The sequence below is a fragment of the Alternaria metachromatica genome (assembly GCF_023757995.1).
Source record: "Alternaria metachromatica strain BMP 0045 chromosome Unknown scaffold_3, whole genome shotgun sequence".
Taxonomy (NCBI): Eukaryota; Fungi; Ascomycota; class Dothideomycetes; order Pleosporales; family Pleosporaceae; genus Alternaria; species Alternaria metachromatica.
The window spans coordinates 511,320-523,498 of record NW_026055494.1 but is presented as its reverse complement, the minus strand read 5'-3'; the positions used below and the strand labels follow the sequence as shown (position 1 = coordinate 523,498).

General features: G+C 53.6%; 4 protein-coding genes across 4 annotated transcripts; 3 read left to right on the top strand and 1 right to left on the bottom strand.

Moving 5' to 3' along the window:
- Positions 1-908: 908 nt before the first annotated feature.
- NOP56 (snoRNP complex protein nop56) lies at positions 909-2,563 on the bottom strand (the record flags this gene model as incomplete). The annotated part of the gene is made up of 3 exons (XM_049328783.1): positions 909-1,855; positions 1,912-2,012; positions 2,064-2,563. 3 exons carry the CDS (start codon positions 2,561-2,563, stop codon positions 909-911), a joined length of 1,548 nt encoding a protein of 515 aa, XP_049191755.1.
- Positions 2,564-2,843: 280 nt separating this feature from the next.
- On the top strand, positions 2,844-4,951 carry CCT6 (T-complex protein 1 subunit zeta; the record flags this gene model as incomplete). Its single annotated transcript, XM_049328782.1, has 11 exons — positions 2,844-2,885; positions 2,932-2,985; positions 3,036-3,076; positions 3,124-3,145; positions 3,194-3,235; positions 3,285-3,305; positions 3,353-3,526; positions 3,577-4,272; positions 4,322-4,625; positions 4,676-4,866; positions 4,916-4,951. The coding sequence occupies 11 exons, from the start codon at positions 2,844-2,846 to the stop codon at positions 4,949-4,951; spliced, it is 1,623 nt and encodes a 540-aa protein (XP_049191754.1).
- Positions 4,952-5,804: 853 nt separating this feature from the next.
- Positions 5,805-8,717, top strand: J4E83_001828 (uncharacterized protein; the record flags this gene model as incomplete). Its single annotated transcript, XM_049328781.1, has 2 exons — positions 5,805-8,368; positions 8,423-8,717. The coding sequence occupies 2 exons, from the start codon at positions 5,805-5,807 to the stop codon at positions 8,715-8,717; spliced, it is 2,859 nt and encodes a 952-aa protein (XP_049191753.1).
- Positions 8,718-10,918: 2,201 nt separating this feature from the next.
- J4E83_001827 (uncharacterized protein) lies at positions 10,919-11,561 on the top strand (the record flags this gene model as incomplete). The annotated part of the gene is made up of 3 exons (XM_049328780.1): positions 10,919-11,010; positions 11,064-11,422; positions 11,476-11,561. 3 exons carry the CDS (start codon positions 10,919-10,921, stop codon positions 11,559-11,561), a joined length of 537 nt encoding a protein of 178 aa, XP_049191752.1.
- Between the last annotated feature and the right edge of the window lie 618 nt (positions 11,562-12,179).

The window sequence follows — 12,179 nt, the reverse complement described above, 5'->3', positions numbered from 1 at the left end:
AGTGCGAAAGACGGCCTCCGTCGTGCTCGGGGGGTTCAGGGCTTCAAGTAGGCATTCGAGCGATTTGGGACAGCAGCGGGCCAAAGCTTGGGTTACGACGAGCCCTAGAACAGAAAAACAGTTTACGCCAGAGCAGCGACGAGTCCGGGGCTGCCCACTGTGAATGAACCCTGGGTCTATGCCGGCTGCTGTGTCGGGTCTGAGGCGTATCAAACATGACATATTGACACTTCCATGGGCGCCGCCACGGCCTGTACGTGCAGCAACAACCCCTTTGCCGCACCGTCCTGCGTCGACGCTGCTGCGATGCCTAGTTGCCTCTCTTCTCCTCGCAACAAGCAAACAAATCGTGGTCCATCTCTTCCATTGCACCGTGAACATGCGACGTACAAAGAGGCGCATTAGCCGCTGCCTGACGTTGATTGCCCTGCGTATCTGCGCATCGCCACAAAGAGCACCTGCGTCTATTGGGGACGACTTCTGCTCTCTGGCAGTGGTGCGCAAACATTTGCAGCTCATGCCGTCGTTCACGATGTAGTATTCTATAGATAGTCGTTCTACACGGCTGTCCTGCAGTTCGGTTGCATGTGGCTGATGTGCCGATCTCTTGCAGGGGTCTCTCATAGGTCGGCCTCTCAGGAACGCCTCACCCTGGTCGGCTCTAGATACGCGAAAGCTGCCAGCATCACGTTAGGCTCGAAATATAGAAGAATCATGCTTTTGTAACTTTCATGACAGCTCGAGATATACAGAGCCGTCCACCATTCGTGAACGGCGTGTGGAGACTCATAGCCCAGATCCAATCCTCTCCACTAGTACAGAAATCAACTCCAGAAACACCGACACATCATAAAACGCCGATACAGAATGCGCGAAGGGTATGAGTACAGCTGCGCAAGGGCAGATCATCACGCCTTGCTCTTCTTCTTCTTCTTCTTTTCGCCATCCTCCTCGTCCCCGGCCTTTCGCTTCTTCTCCTTCTTGGACTTCTTCTCGGAAACCTCGTCGTCACCCGACTTCTTGGACTTCTTCTTGTCCTTCTTCTCCTTGCGCACAGCCTGCTCAGTGGCAGCTGCGGTGACACCATCGGCCATCTCAACGTCCTCGGTAGCCGTTGCGGTGGGGTCTTCAATGCCAATGTCAGCCAGAACCGAGTTCATGGCAGCTTGCATGACCGCCGCGTTCTTAGCAGGAGGGGCACCGGATGCGTAAAATTCAATGCGCTCATCGACCTGGCGCTTGAGAGCTTCACCGAACTTGGATGTTGGAGTTTCAGAGAAGTTGTCGATTCTGGAGGCGATAGAGCACTTGTTGGCAAGGAAACGCGAGATCCTTCCCTTTGACTTCTGACCAGTGCGGCCGATGAACGAACTGTGGTAGATCAGACCGTACTTGGGGGTGTTTCCCTTGGTCTTGAGAGCCCTGAAAAGAGCCTTCTCGGCACCGAGAATCTGAACGGTACTGGCAGGGTATTTCGAAAGGTTGGTCAAAGAACCAGCCTTGGAGATAAGACGCGCACCGACGGTGTCACCGATCAGGGCAGCCAGGTTGGGAGCAACCTGGTTCATGCGGCTTCCAAGGTAGTTGCTGAGCTGCTTGCGGTAGGCAGCTAGAGAAGCAGTTCTCTTTGCGAAAGCCATAACAATCTCCATGTCAGCTGCAGACAGATCGCGACCCATGGAGGTCCTCGCAGCGTTGATGATTGCTTGCGCAACACTCTCGTCGTCATCGACGACAGCAGCGAGCTCGTGGAGGTCCTCATCGCTCAAGCGCGACTTGTCGCCAATCTGCAAGACGACCTTGGCATATTGTTCGTTGCTGTTAACAATCTTGGCGAGCTCGGGGAAGTGCCAGCCTGAAGAAGTACCAGATTAGCAGTTGTTCCAAGTCTTCGGACATGGAGGAAAATACCATAGTTCTCCCTCAGCCTCATGCAGAAGGTGTTGAGATCCTTGTCGATCTGGTCGAGCGTTGCGATCGCCTGGATGATGTGGTTGTCCTGCTTCTGAACGCTGCGCTGGGAGTCAGTATACATGTCGCGCGCATTTCATCCGGAGACATACCTGAACTTGACCTTTCCTCGGGAGTAGGCGTGTCCCAGACCGAGGATGGAACGGTCAATGTCACCCGGCTGAAGCTTCTTGATCAGCTTGCCGCTGTGCTGGCGCAGGCCACGGAGCAGATCAGAGACGACTTCAGAGGTGTCGCTGGTTTCGCAGGCGAGGTGGGGGAAGGCAGACTTGATGCTACCCGCCAAGTTCCTCTCGCTCACTCCGAGAGTGATGGTCTTCTTCTTTCCAGCCTTGGGGAGGTTCGTCTCGAGTGTGGCCCGCAGGAAGTCGGACATGATGCCTTCTGAGACATCGTTGATCTCAGAGAGCGCATCCTGGGTTCCCTGGAATGGCGCAAGGCCGACGAGCTCTACCGTCTTTCCAAATTTATCGAGGTCTTGCACGGCCTTCTGCACTTCGGCGAGGCGGCTGCCAATGGTGTCGGGCTGGAGGATGACCTTGAAGACGGCATAGCCGACGGGGCTTTCGTGTAGCAGATAATCTACACTCATCGTGGCGTTAGCTGGTGGCGCGCAGATATTGCGATTTTCGTGCGCGACGGGCTGGGAGGTTCGGCTGTGGGAGGTGGTCGGTCGCGATGGAAGGTCGCAGCTTCCAATTGAACTTTTTTGCGTTCGGGGTCCGAGCTCCAACGACGCTAGCAGGCCGCCCGCTCAGAATTCAATGTTCAGAGAAGAGGGACGCGACAGGCACGCGGAAACTGCATCTTGCCCCGCCACACACTTTGCTTGATTACTGCACTGTTCGATACCCGCATAGATTCTGTTCACCATGTCGGCCGCACAACTTCTCAACCCCAAGGCCGAGTCGAGGGTACGCCGCTTCTTCGCAGCGCAGAGACACCGCTAACAAGGCACAGAGGCGCGGGGAAGCTCTCCGTGTAAACATCTCGGCTGGTGAGGGCCTGCAGCAGGTATGGAATGTCCAGAGTAAAGATATGAGCCCGTCTGACTCTGGTATTAGGTGCTTGCATCCAACCTGGGACCCCGCGGCACACTGAAGATGTGAGCATCAACAATCAATCCTTCAGGCAGGAGGCTAATAAGTACAGGCTTGTAGATGGCGCCGGAGGAGTACGACCACCCGAACAATACATATGGCACGTCTGACCATCTCTCTAGATCAAGCTCACAAAAGATGGAAGCGTTCTGCTCAAAGAAATGGTATGAGACCGCCCTGCAACAGTATCTGCAAAAGCTAACCGCATTCCAGCAAATCCAAAATCCCACTGCCGTACGTTCTACCCCATTCCTTCTCGGATCGCGACTCAAACAAGCCAGGTTATGATTGCACGAGCAGCAACAGCGCAGGATGAGATCACAGGCGATGGAACAACATCGGTGGTACTGTTGGTTGGAGAGCTGCTGAAGCAGGCCGATCGCTACATCGCCGAGGGTCTCCACCCACGAGTGATAGCAGATGGTTACGACATCGCGAAGACGGAGTCACTGAAGGTACAGACATTGGAAAGCTGGCCCAGTGAAGATTAGCTGACCACGTACAGTTCCTTGATGAGTTCAAGCTCACCAAAGAAGTCGACCGCGAACTTCTCCTCTCTGTCGCGAGAACGTCGCTATCCACCAAGATCAACAGCTCGCTCGCCGAACAATTGACTCCCGATATCGTCGACGCCGTTCTTGCCATCTACCAAGCGCCCGCGAAGCCCGATCTGCACATGGTTGAGATCATGACCATGCAACATCGCACCGCCGCAGACACACAGCTCATCCGAGGTCTTGCTCTGGATCACGGCGCAAGGCATCCGGACATGGCAAAGAGGGTAGAGAACGCATACATCCTGACTCTCAACGTCAGCTTAGAGTACGAGAAGTCTGAAATCAACTCTGGCTTCTACTACTCGAGCGCAGAACAGCGGGAGAAGCTTGTCGAGAGTGAGCGACGCTTCGTGGACGAGAAGCTGAGGAAGATTGTTGAGCTCAAGAAGGAAGTCTGCGGAGACGACCCTAAGAAGGGCTTCGTGATAATAAACCAGAAGGGTATTGATCCGCTCAGCTTGGACGTTCTTGTCAAGAACGGAATCTTCGCACTGAGGAGGGCGAAGAGGAGGAACATGGAGCGTCTCCAGTTGGTTTGCGGCGGTACGTCACAAAACAGCGTAGACGACATGACACCCGACGTCCTCGGATGGGCAGGTCTGGTTTACGAGCACCAGCTGGGTGAGGAGAAGTACACATTCATCGTAAGTGGACCTGGTCATTTCAGAAGAGGCATCTACTTACAGCGAATAGGAAGATGTCAAGGAGCCAAAGTCCGTCACTTTACTCATCAAGGGCCCAAATACGCACACTATCGCTCAGATCAAGGACGCCGTTCGCGACGGTTTGAGGAGTGTGTACAACATGATCGTCGACGGAAGCGTCGTACCAGGCGGAGGTGCTTTCCAAGTTGCATGCGCGGCTCATCTTGAGAGCGAGCAGTTCAAAAAGACGGTCAAGGGTAAAGCAAAGTGGGGTGTCTCAGCTTTTGCGGACGCTCTGCTCGTCATTCCCAAGACCCTGGCAGCCAACTCAGGTCATGATATCCAAGACTCACGTAAGTATCGCGTTGCCTCCCTTCGTCGAACTGTACTTACTAGGTGACAGTGGCTGCACTGCAAGACGAGCATGCCGAGGGTAATGTTGTTGGTCTGAACCTTGCAACCGGAGAGGCTATGGACCCGACCCAAGAAGGTGTCTTCGATTCATTCCGAGTTCTGCGTAACGCCATAGCGTCTGCCACCGGTATCGCATCAAACTTGCTGCTATGCGACGAGATGCTGAAGGCACGACAAATGGTGAGTAGAAGCACGTGCTATGCGATGGCTGAAGCTAATTGATGAACAGGGACGACAACCTGGACCTGGCGGCGAGGATCAATAATCACGTCGCATTATCTCTGGACGATCAGATACGCCACCGCAGCATTCTTGCCGGCGCACCGTTCTAGCCACATAGAAGCTCAGAACAAGCGGACAGCTGGAGGAAAGGCTACATCGTGGGTCACAACTTGATCCGCGCGGGTGTTGCATGCCGACTGTCTAAATAGATTAAAATAATACGACCACGTCACATGGCCAAACTAGCTCTGTGGAGAGTGAATGTGTTTTATTTTCTGCTTTCTTCTTCAGAGTCAAGACATGCTACTTGTCAAGTCGTCGCGTAAAGAGACTTCGTTCACGAGGGAGGGATGGGTTCTGCACGCTGAAACACGTGCAAAGATTCCCACCTGGGCAATACTGGACCCCTATCCTCCCATGCCGACCAGGGTGATTTAAGCTTAAATTTAGCGTTCGGCTAGGACGGATGCTGCTCTGGTGCGGGGGCATGGCCTCGGTAGCGCAGGGCATCGTGAAGTTGGGAGAGTGCTGAATGTGTAGCGACAGCAATGAATACGTGTCTTGTGGGAAGACAGGTCTCAAGACTCCTTGTACTGTACTTGCATGTCTACATATTCTGAATCAGCGATGCACTTGGCGTGCGAGAGATCTACAACAGACCCATCAATAGATCTCCAGGGCGTGCATGCCAAGCCTGTTGGAAACAAGACGGCCAAAACAGCCACTGTCGTTCACTCGCTGGCTGGTAGCTCGAACTCTTGCTTCCTTCCCCCTCGTTCGCGCTCCGATGGCAGTGACAACGTAGTCATACCATACGCTCCTTCCACACTCATTCCCTATCCGGCGACGCAGCGCAACCGATACCCGCATTTCGATTCCACACACTCCCTCGGGCCATGTTTCGATATCGACGTTACCGCGCCTTTTTAGTCTTCGCTGTCATTGCTGTACTAGCGCTATACAAATTTGGGGGCTCGACCGCAGCATGGAGAGAAGCCGCATCGAATGCGGTTGGGGCAGCCGGCCTGAAGGGCGACGCTGAGGAGGCTCCGCAGGCGGACACGAAGCCGCGCCCTGCTGTGGCGCACGAGACGAGGAGTCTGAAGCTGGATGTGCCCGCTGCCAGCACGTCGCATTCGCTTCAGACGCCACCTCCCGTGAAGACTCCGGCTGCATCGTCGACATTGAGCCCTGCTGTCACAGAGCAGCAGCAGAAGCCCTCTATCCCTACACCCATCCGACCGCAGCCTCACGGCCAGCCCGCTATCGCGAACCCTGCATTAGAACCATCATCGATCATCGATGCGATCCACTGGACGAAGCTTCCGGAGCATTTCCCCGTAGCCCCCGAATCGCTCATCAAGCTGCCATCGGGCACGCCCAAAACCATACCAAAGATACAAGCCAAATTCAAGGAGGAAGATGACATAACCAAGGTTGACAGGATTGCAAAGCTGGATAAGATCAGAAGTGTGGCAAAGAAGTCATGGGAAGGATACAAGGCGAACGCCTGGCTCCACGATGAGCTACGGCCACAGTCGGGCACTTTCAGAGATCCTTTCGCACACTGGGGCGCAACGCTGGTCGATGCCTTGGATACTCTGTGGATCATGGGACTGAAAGACGAGTTCGAAGAGGCAGTCAAAGCGGTGGACAAGATCGATTTCACTACCACCCCACGCGCAGATATTCCCTTGTTCGAGACGACAATTCGCTATCTCGGTGGGCTGCTGGCTGCCTACGACTTGAGCGAAAAGAAGTACAAGAACCTGCTAAGCAAGGCAGTGGAGCTTGCCGAAATTCTCATCAGCGCCTTTGACACACCGAACCGCATGCCAGAGACATACTATTATTGGAGACCCGATTTTGCATCCCAACAGCACCGCGCCAGTTCACACGTTGTTCTTGCCGAGATAGGCTCCCTCTCTATGGAATTCACCCGACTTGCGCAGCTTACGGGTGAGCACAAATACTACGATGCTATTGCGCGCATCACGGATCATCTCGAAGAATTCCAAGGCAAAACTCAACTCCCCGGGATGTGGCCTACATATCTGGACGCTTCCGGGTGTGGGAGACAATACATCGATTTGCCTCCTCAAGAGCCTCTCAAAGCTCCAGCAGATTACCTACATGATCAGCTATCGACCCAGGCCGATCCGGCTACGCCTTCTCCCACCGAGGAACTATCTCCGGACGGCAAGAAATACGTGCCTTTGGATTTGCCAGAGCCAGTCATGCTTGCGTCAGACGACTCTCCAGTCGACTCGAGCGCAAAGGGAGAGTCTATAGTCCCTGGAACAGCCGGGAAGGCACAAATCAAGAACTGGGACAGTAGTCCGGTGGAAAGGCGACAGCTTGATGTCGATGGATCTGAGCCACCAAAAGGGGCGCTCAATGCCCAGGGGCCCACTTCGACCTCATCTGCCTCCAGCACCAGGCCGACACCCCCAGAGTGCATACCCCAAGGATTCACATCGAGCTCCAGCTATGGCCACGAAGAGTTCACGCTTGGTGGTATGTCAGACTCTACATACGAATATCTACCAAAACAGTACTTGCTCCTCGGTGGTCAGATCGAGAAGTACCGGTCCATGTACGAACAGTCGATGGATGTTGTCAAGAAGCACTTGCTTTTCCGACCGATGCTTCCGAAAGGGGAAGACGTTCTCTTCTCCGGCAAATTGAATGTCCCGTCCAATATTGACGATGCTAAAATGGGTGACCTTACCGCTGAAAACGCACATCTCACCTGTTTTGCCGGTGGCATGTTTGGCATGGGCGCAAAGCTATTTGATCGCCCCGATGATCTCGAGATCGCGAAGAAGCTGACGGAGGGCTGCGTCTGGAGTTACAGCATGACACCAACCGGCATCATGCCGGAGTCGTTCGAGGTTGCCCCTTGTGAGGACAGGAAGGACTGTGCGTGGAATGAGACTGCTTATTGGGAGTACATCGACCCACGGTACGAGTCTCGAATGGAGAGTTACAAAGAGCAGCGCAAAGTATACGAGTCGCAGATTCACTCTGCTTCATCGTGGTACGAAGCGCAACTGGCTGCTATGACCGCACTACCTACACCTACCCCAGCTGCTGCAGTTGAAGCCAAGGCCACGTCTACCATGGTATTCGCTGACACGCTAGATAAGCGTCAACTCGCCGGGCTAGTGGATGATGTGGAAATTGCACACATGCCGTCTGCTTCTGCGAGCGCCCTGCAAGATCACGAATCGGTTATGGGTGGGGAGTCTGAGGAAGGCGAGGGTCCGCCAACCAAAGTTCAACCTGCACTGAACATTGCGGAACTTGCGCCGCAGCCTGATCTGACTTTGCCAAACTTCCCATACGTCTACTCGCCACAGCCAGTCCTGGACCACAAAGACTTCGTCCAGAACAGGATTCAAGAGGGTCGTCTGCCGCCCGGCGTTACAAGGATCGGGTCAAAGAGTTACATTCTCCGGTAAGTCTCTGACTCCCAAACTGTATCTGAGCTTGATATCTAACATCTTTCTAGCCCCGAGGCGATAGAGTCTGTCTGGTACATGTACCGCATAACCGGCGATCGTCACTGGCGCGACGCAGGTTGGCGCATGTTCCTTGCCATTGAGCAACACACGACCACTGAGTATGGTAACTCGGCCATTGACGACGTTACCAAGCTAGTGCCCGAACTCAGCGACGAGATGGAGAGTTTCTGGTTAGCGGAGACACTGAAGTACTTCTACCTGCTGTTTGCAGAGGAAGATGTGATTAGCTTGGATGAGTGGGTATTGAATACCGAGGCACATCCTTTCAAAAGACCTACATAGATGATACGAGTGGGTTTGGATAACTATCCAATGTTTCTGTGTGGAGTTTGAGGAGTTGGTATCATCGTGACTGCAATGGACAGTCTTCATCAACATACAGTATCTTCAAGTCTCGCAACAAAACTTGTGAGCCGAGTGCAGTAACGTTGCTACTATACAGCACCCCAAAATAAGGACCAAGGGCAACTCAAATGACATTGTAGATTCCTGGACGGCATACTGACACGCATTTTATCTTACACTTCGGAGTAGCAGGTACAATAGAGGAATGAAACTAAGAGGCCAGGTTCCGGAATCGTATCTAGACAGTACACAGGGCCAGCCCTAGCGTAATGAGAGTAGACAAACGGGCTACCAAATTCTTCCTACCTCCGCATCCTCTCTCGACTCATACTACCGGCTCTTGTAGAGTTGTCTCCCGATATCTCAGCGCTTCTCACTGGCAGTAAGCTGAGAGTCGATTATATGCTGGGAATGTCGAGCAGCATCGTCGCCTGGAAGCTCGACCGGGGGTAGATCCACACTCTTCTTGTCACCGAGCTCCTGTGGGGCTATGTTCTTCGCGTCCATCTCATGTTTGGGGCCTTGGTGTGGCATTTCGACCATTGCGCTCCTTCCATCAACCTCTCGTCGCTCATCTGCGGGAGCTTCAGGTGGTTGGCCAGGCTTTTTGTTCCGACGGAGAAGCAGAAAGACAGCGGCAGCGATGAGAGCGAGCCCACATACGCCGCCGACTACACCACCAGCTATAACACCAGTGTTGCTCTTGCGAGGCTTACTTGCTACACTAGGCGACGGCGTCGAGGACGGAGACGTCGATGGTGTCGCAGATGGCGTTGCAGAGCTCGACGACGACGATATTTCGCTAGGTGGTGTACACGAGTCGATGCTGTAATAGACGAAGGACGAATTGTGGCAATCCCCTATGCTCGTGAACTGGAGGACTGTCGACGAGCACGGTACGAATTCTTCGCTGTCGGCCCCGTAAATCGTAGCTAGTATGGTCAACGACTGAAACTCCTCGCAAAGTTCAGGACTTCGCTCTTACCACTGCAGCCTGGGTCTAGTCCGACGACTTGGAAGCTTCCGTATTTGCCTTGGTCCGCAAGCCTCGTGCAAGTACCATTGGGCTTGTTGCAAACGTTCAGTATGTCTCATGCAGCTCGTATAGTAAAACTTACATAGCCATTCTCCGCGTCGAGGCTCTGGAAGGCGTTTTTGCACTCGCTATCTGTGAACGTCGCAATTCTCGAGCTAGAGCCAACTTGAAGAAGAAAAGCGATAGGCACAAGGCTGAAGGTCATCAAAGACTTGAAGCTCGAATACGCCATGATGGTGCAAAGTGAAAAGGGCTTGCTTGACACGAGTGCCGCTGATGGCTTGCTTGAGTCCGGAAGCGTTGCAGCAGGAGAATCGAGAGATGGGCGGAAGCATATCGCTCGTAAATGCGGCTCACACGTCTGAATCCAGAAAGTTGCTCCATCTCCACAGGTCCAGTATGCGATAAGAAATGATCGCTGCAAAGAAATAAGCCAGCCTGATCACCCCTGTTGCTGACAGCCTATCGTAGTCCGGGGAAGCACACATACGTAGGCGAAGAGCTAGCCCGAGAGCTGAACTCGAGCCGTACAAGGCAGTTCTGCAGAGAAGACGCTGCATTCGGCGCTCAATCAGGATGCCGTGATACCGAACTAATGCGCCACCAACCCCATGAGATGCGCGTTCATTGGCTCCCGCAGCGGTTGGCCCCGACACGGCACGCTCCCGGCTTTAGTCGACGTAGCCTTTCCCCCGCGGAGACGGTTCGCAGTAATTAATGTCATGTCATCTGTTCAGCTTCGTCAGCCTTATGCATGATGTGAGCAAACACATCGTGACGAAGCAGGCAATTCACGTTCAAGGCCGTGGAATACGAGCGGAAGAGCGATCTTGGACCCCCGACCCGCCATTCGTGTCTGGCATCGGATCGTCATATTCTAATTTCAGCAAATGCGCTCTCATTGTATTCAGAGCCTCGTCCAAAAATGGAATTTGGTTGTCAGAACTAATGTCGAGGAGAGTAATGGCTATACAGCCTCTTCATGAGATCTCCACCGACATGTGCAGTGGGAAGGAGTATAAAGTCTGTCCGATCAGCTCAAGAAAGTCTTCAGATCAATCCAAGGCTCACAAAGAGAATCATATCCAGACTAGCCATCATCATGCGCGCTTCAGTACTCGTTGCACTATCGTCCTTTAGTCTTGTGGCTTTCGGCTGCACCACAGTGACCAAGGTCACCCATACCTACTACGGGCATGTTACTAGGCGAAAACCCTAGCTAAGTATTCCCAACTAACAGTGCTCAGGTACCCCGATAATGACCCTCCAGGTCCGGCGACTGCCTACGACTGCGGCCGTGGTTTCAAGGCTGGCGGTACGGGCACCTATGCCGATCCCCTGACCTTTGCCTCTGCCCCTGGCGAGTTCAACCAGTGTGAGATCATCTACGATCCGTACACGAAAAAGTACTTGCGCTTCGAGGACTTCTGCGCTCAGTGCGACACCGACTGGAAGGCTAGCCCGCGCATCAACCACATCGATCTCTGGACTGGCAGTACCACTGTGAATGGTGGCCAGGAACAAATCCAGTGTGAGAACGATCTTACGCCAGCAGAGAGGAGCCAGACTATCGTGAGACAGCCGAGGCAGGGTCTCCCAGTGGACAGTAAGTCGCGAGCCATAACGAGGCTCTGGGAAGAGGCTGACATGCAATATCAGCGACCAAACTGTACGTCAAAGGTGCCAGCCCGGCCTGTCGAACCAGCCACGTCTTCCCCAGTTACAACATTGGCGACTATTGCTAGGCCCCATAGAGTGTTTCCCGGGGTCCAAGAGTCTCAGTGCGATTCGTTCGATGGACTCGGTAACTTTACAGTCATTTCCGTATCATAGTGTGTAGAAGAATGTCAATGAGCTTTCTGAAGTGGTGATCTGGATCTCTTGGCTGCAAAGCTTAGTACATTGGCATGTCGTCTTCGTGTTTAACCCTATGGACGTACCATGCTGCATTTTTCCTCGCTTGCGAAGCTCGTCGGCTTCATAAGTGTCAAATCTATTGGCAGGGTAAAGAGAGGGACAGTGTATGTCACGACACGCGTCTGATTAGCATTATCCTGATAGAGGGTGCATTTGGCAGACGTGTTTAAAGCAACGGTGTTGGTTGTAGTGGTGGTGATGCATGCTGAGAAACTGTTACGCCGCGTTGGCGAGTTCCAGAGGCAGCGCGATTACGTGGGCCTAGCCCCTCAGATGACGCGCTGGACACCGCGCTGCATCGTCGACTCAACCACGACACACAAGCTCCAGTTTGGGAGCGTACGCGTCAACCTTTGTCAACCTGTCTTCTGATGGTATCGTCTGAACACCCTACTGTGTATGTACATGAAAAGACAAAGCTCGTCCAATCCCGGGGAGAATCGCGT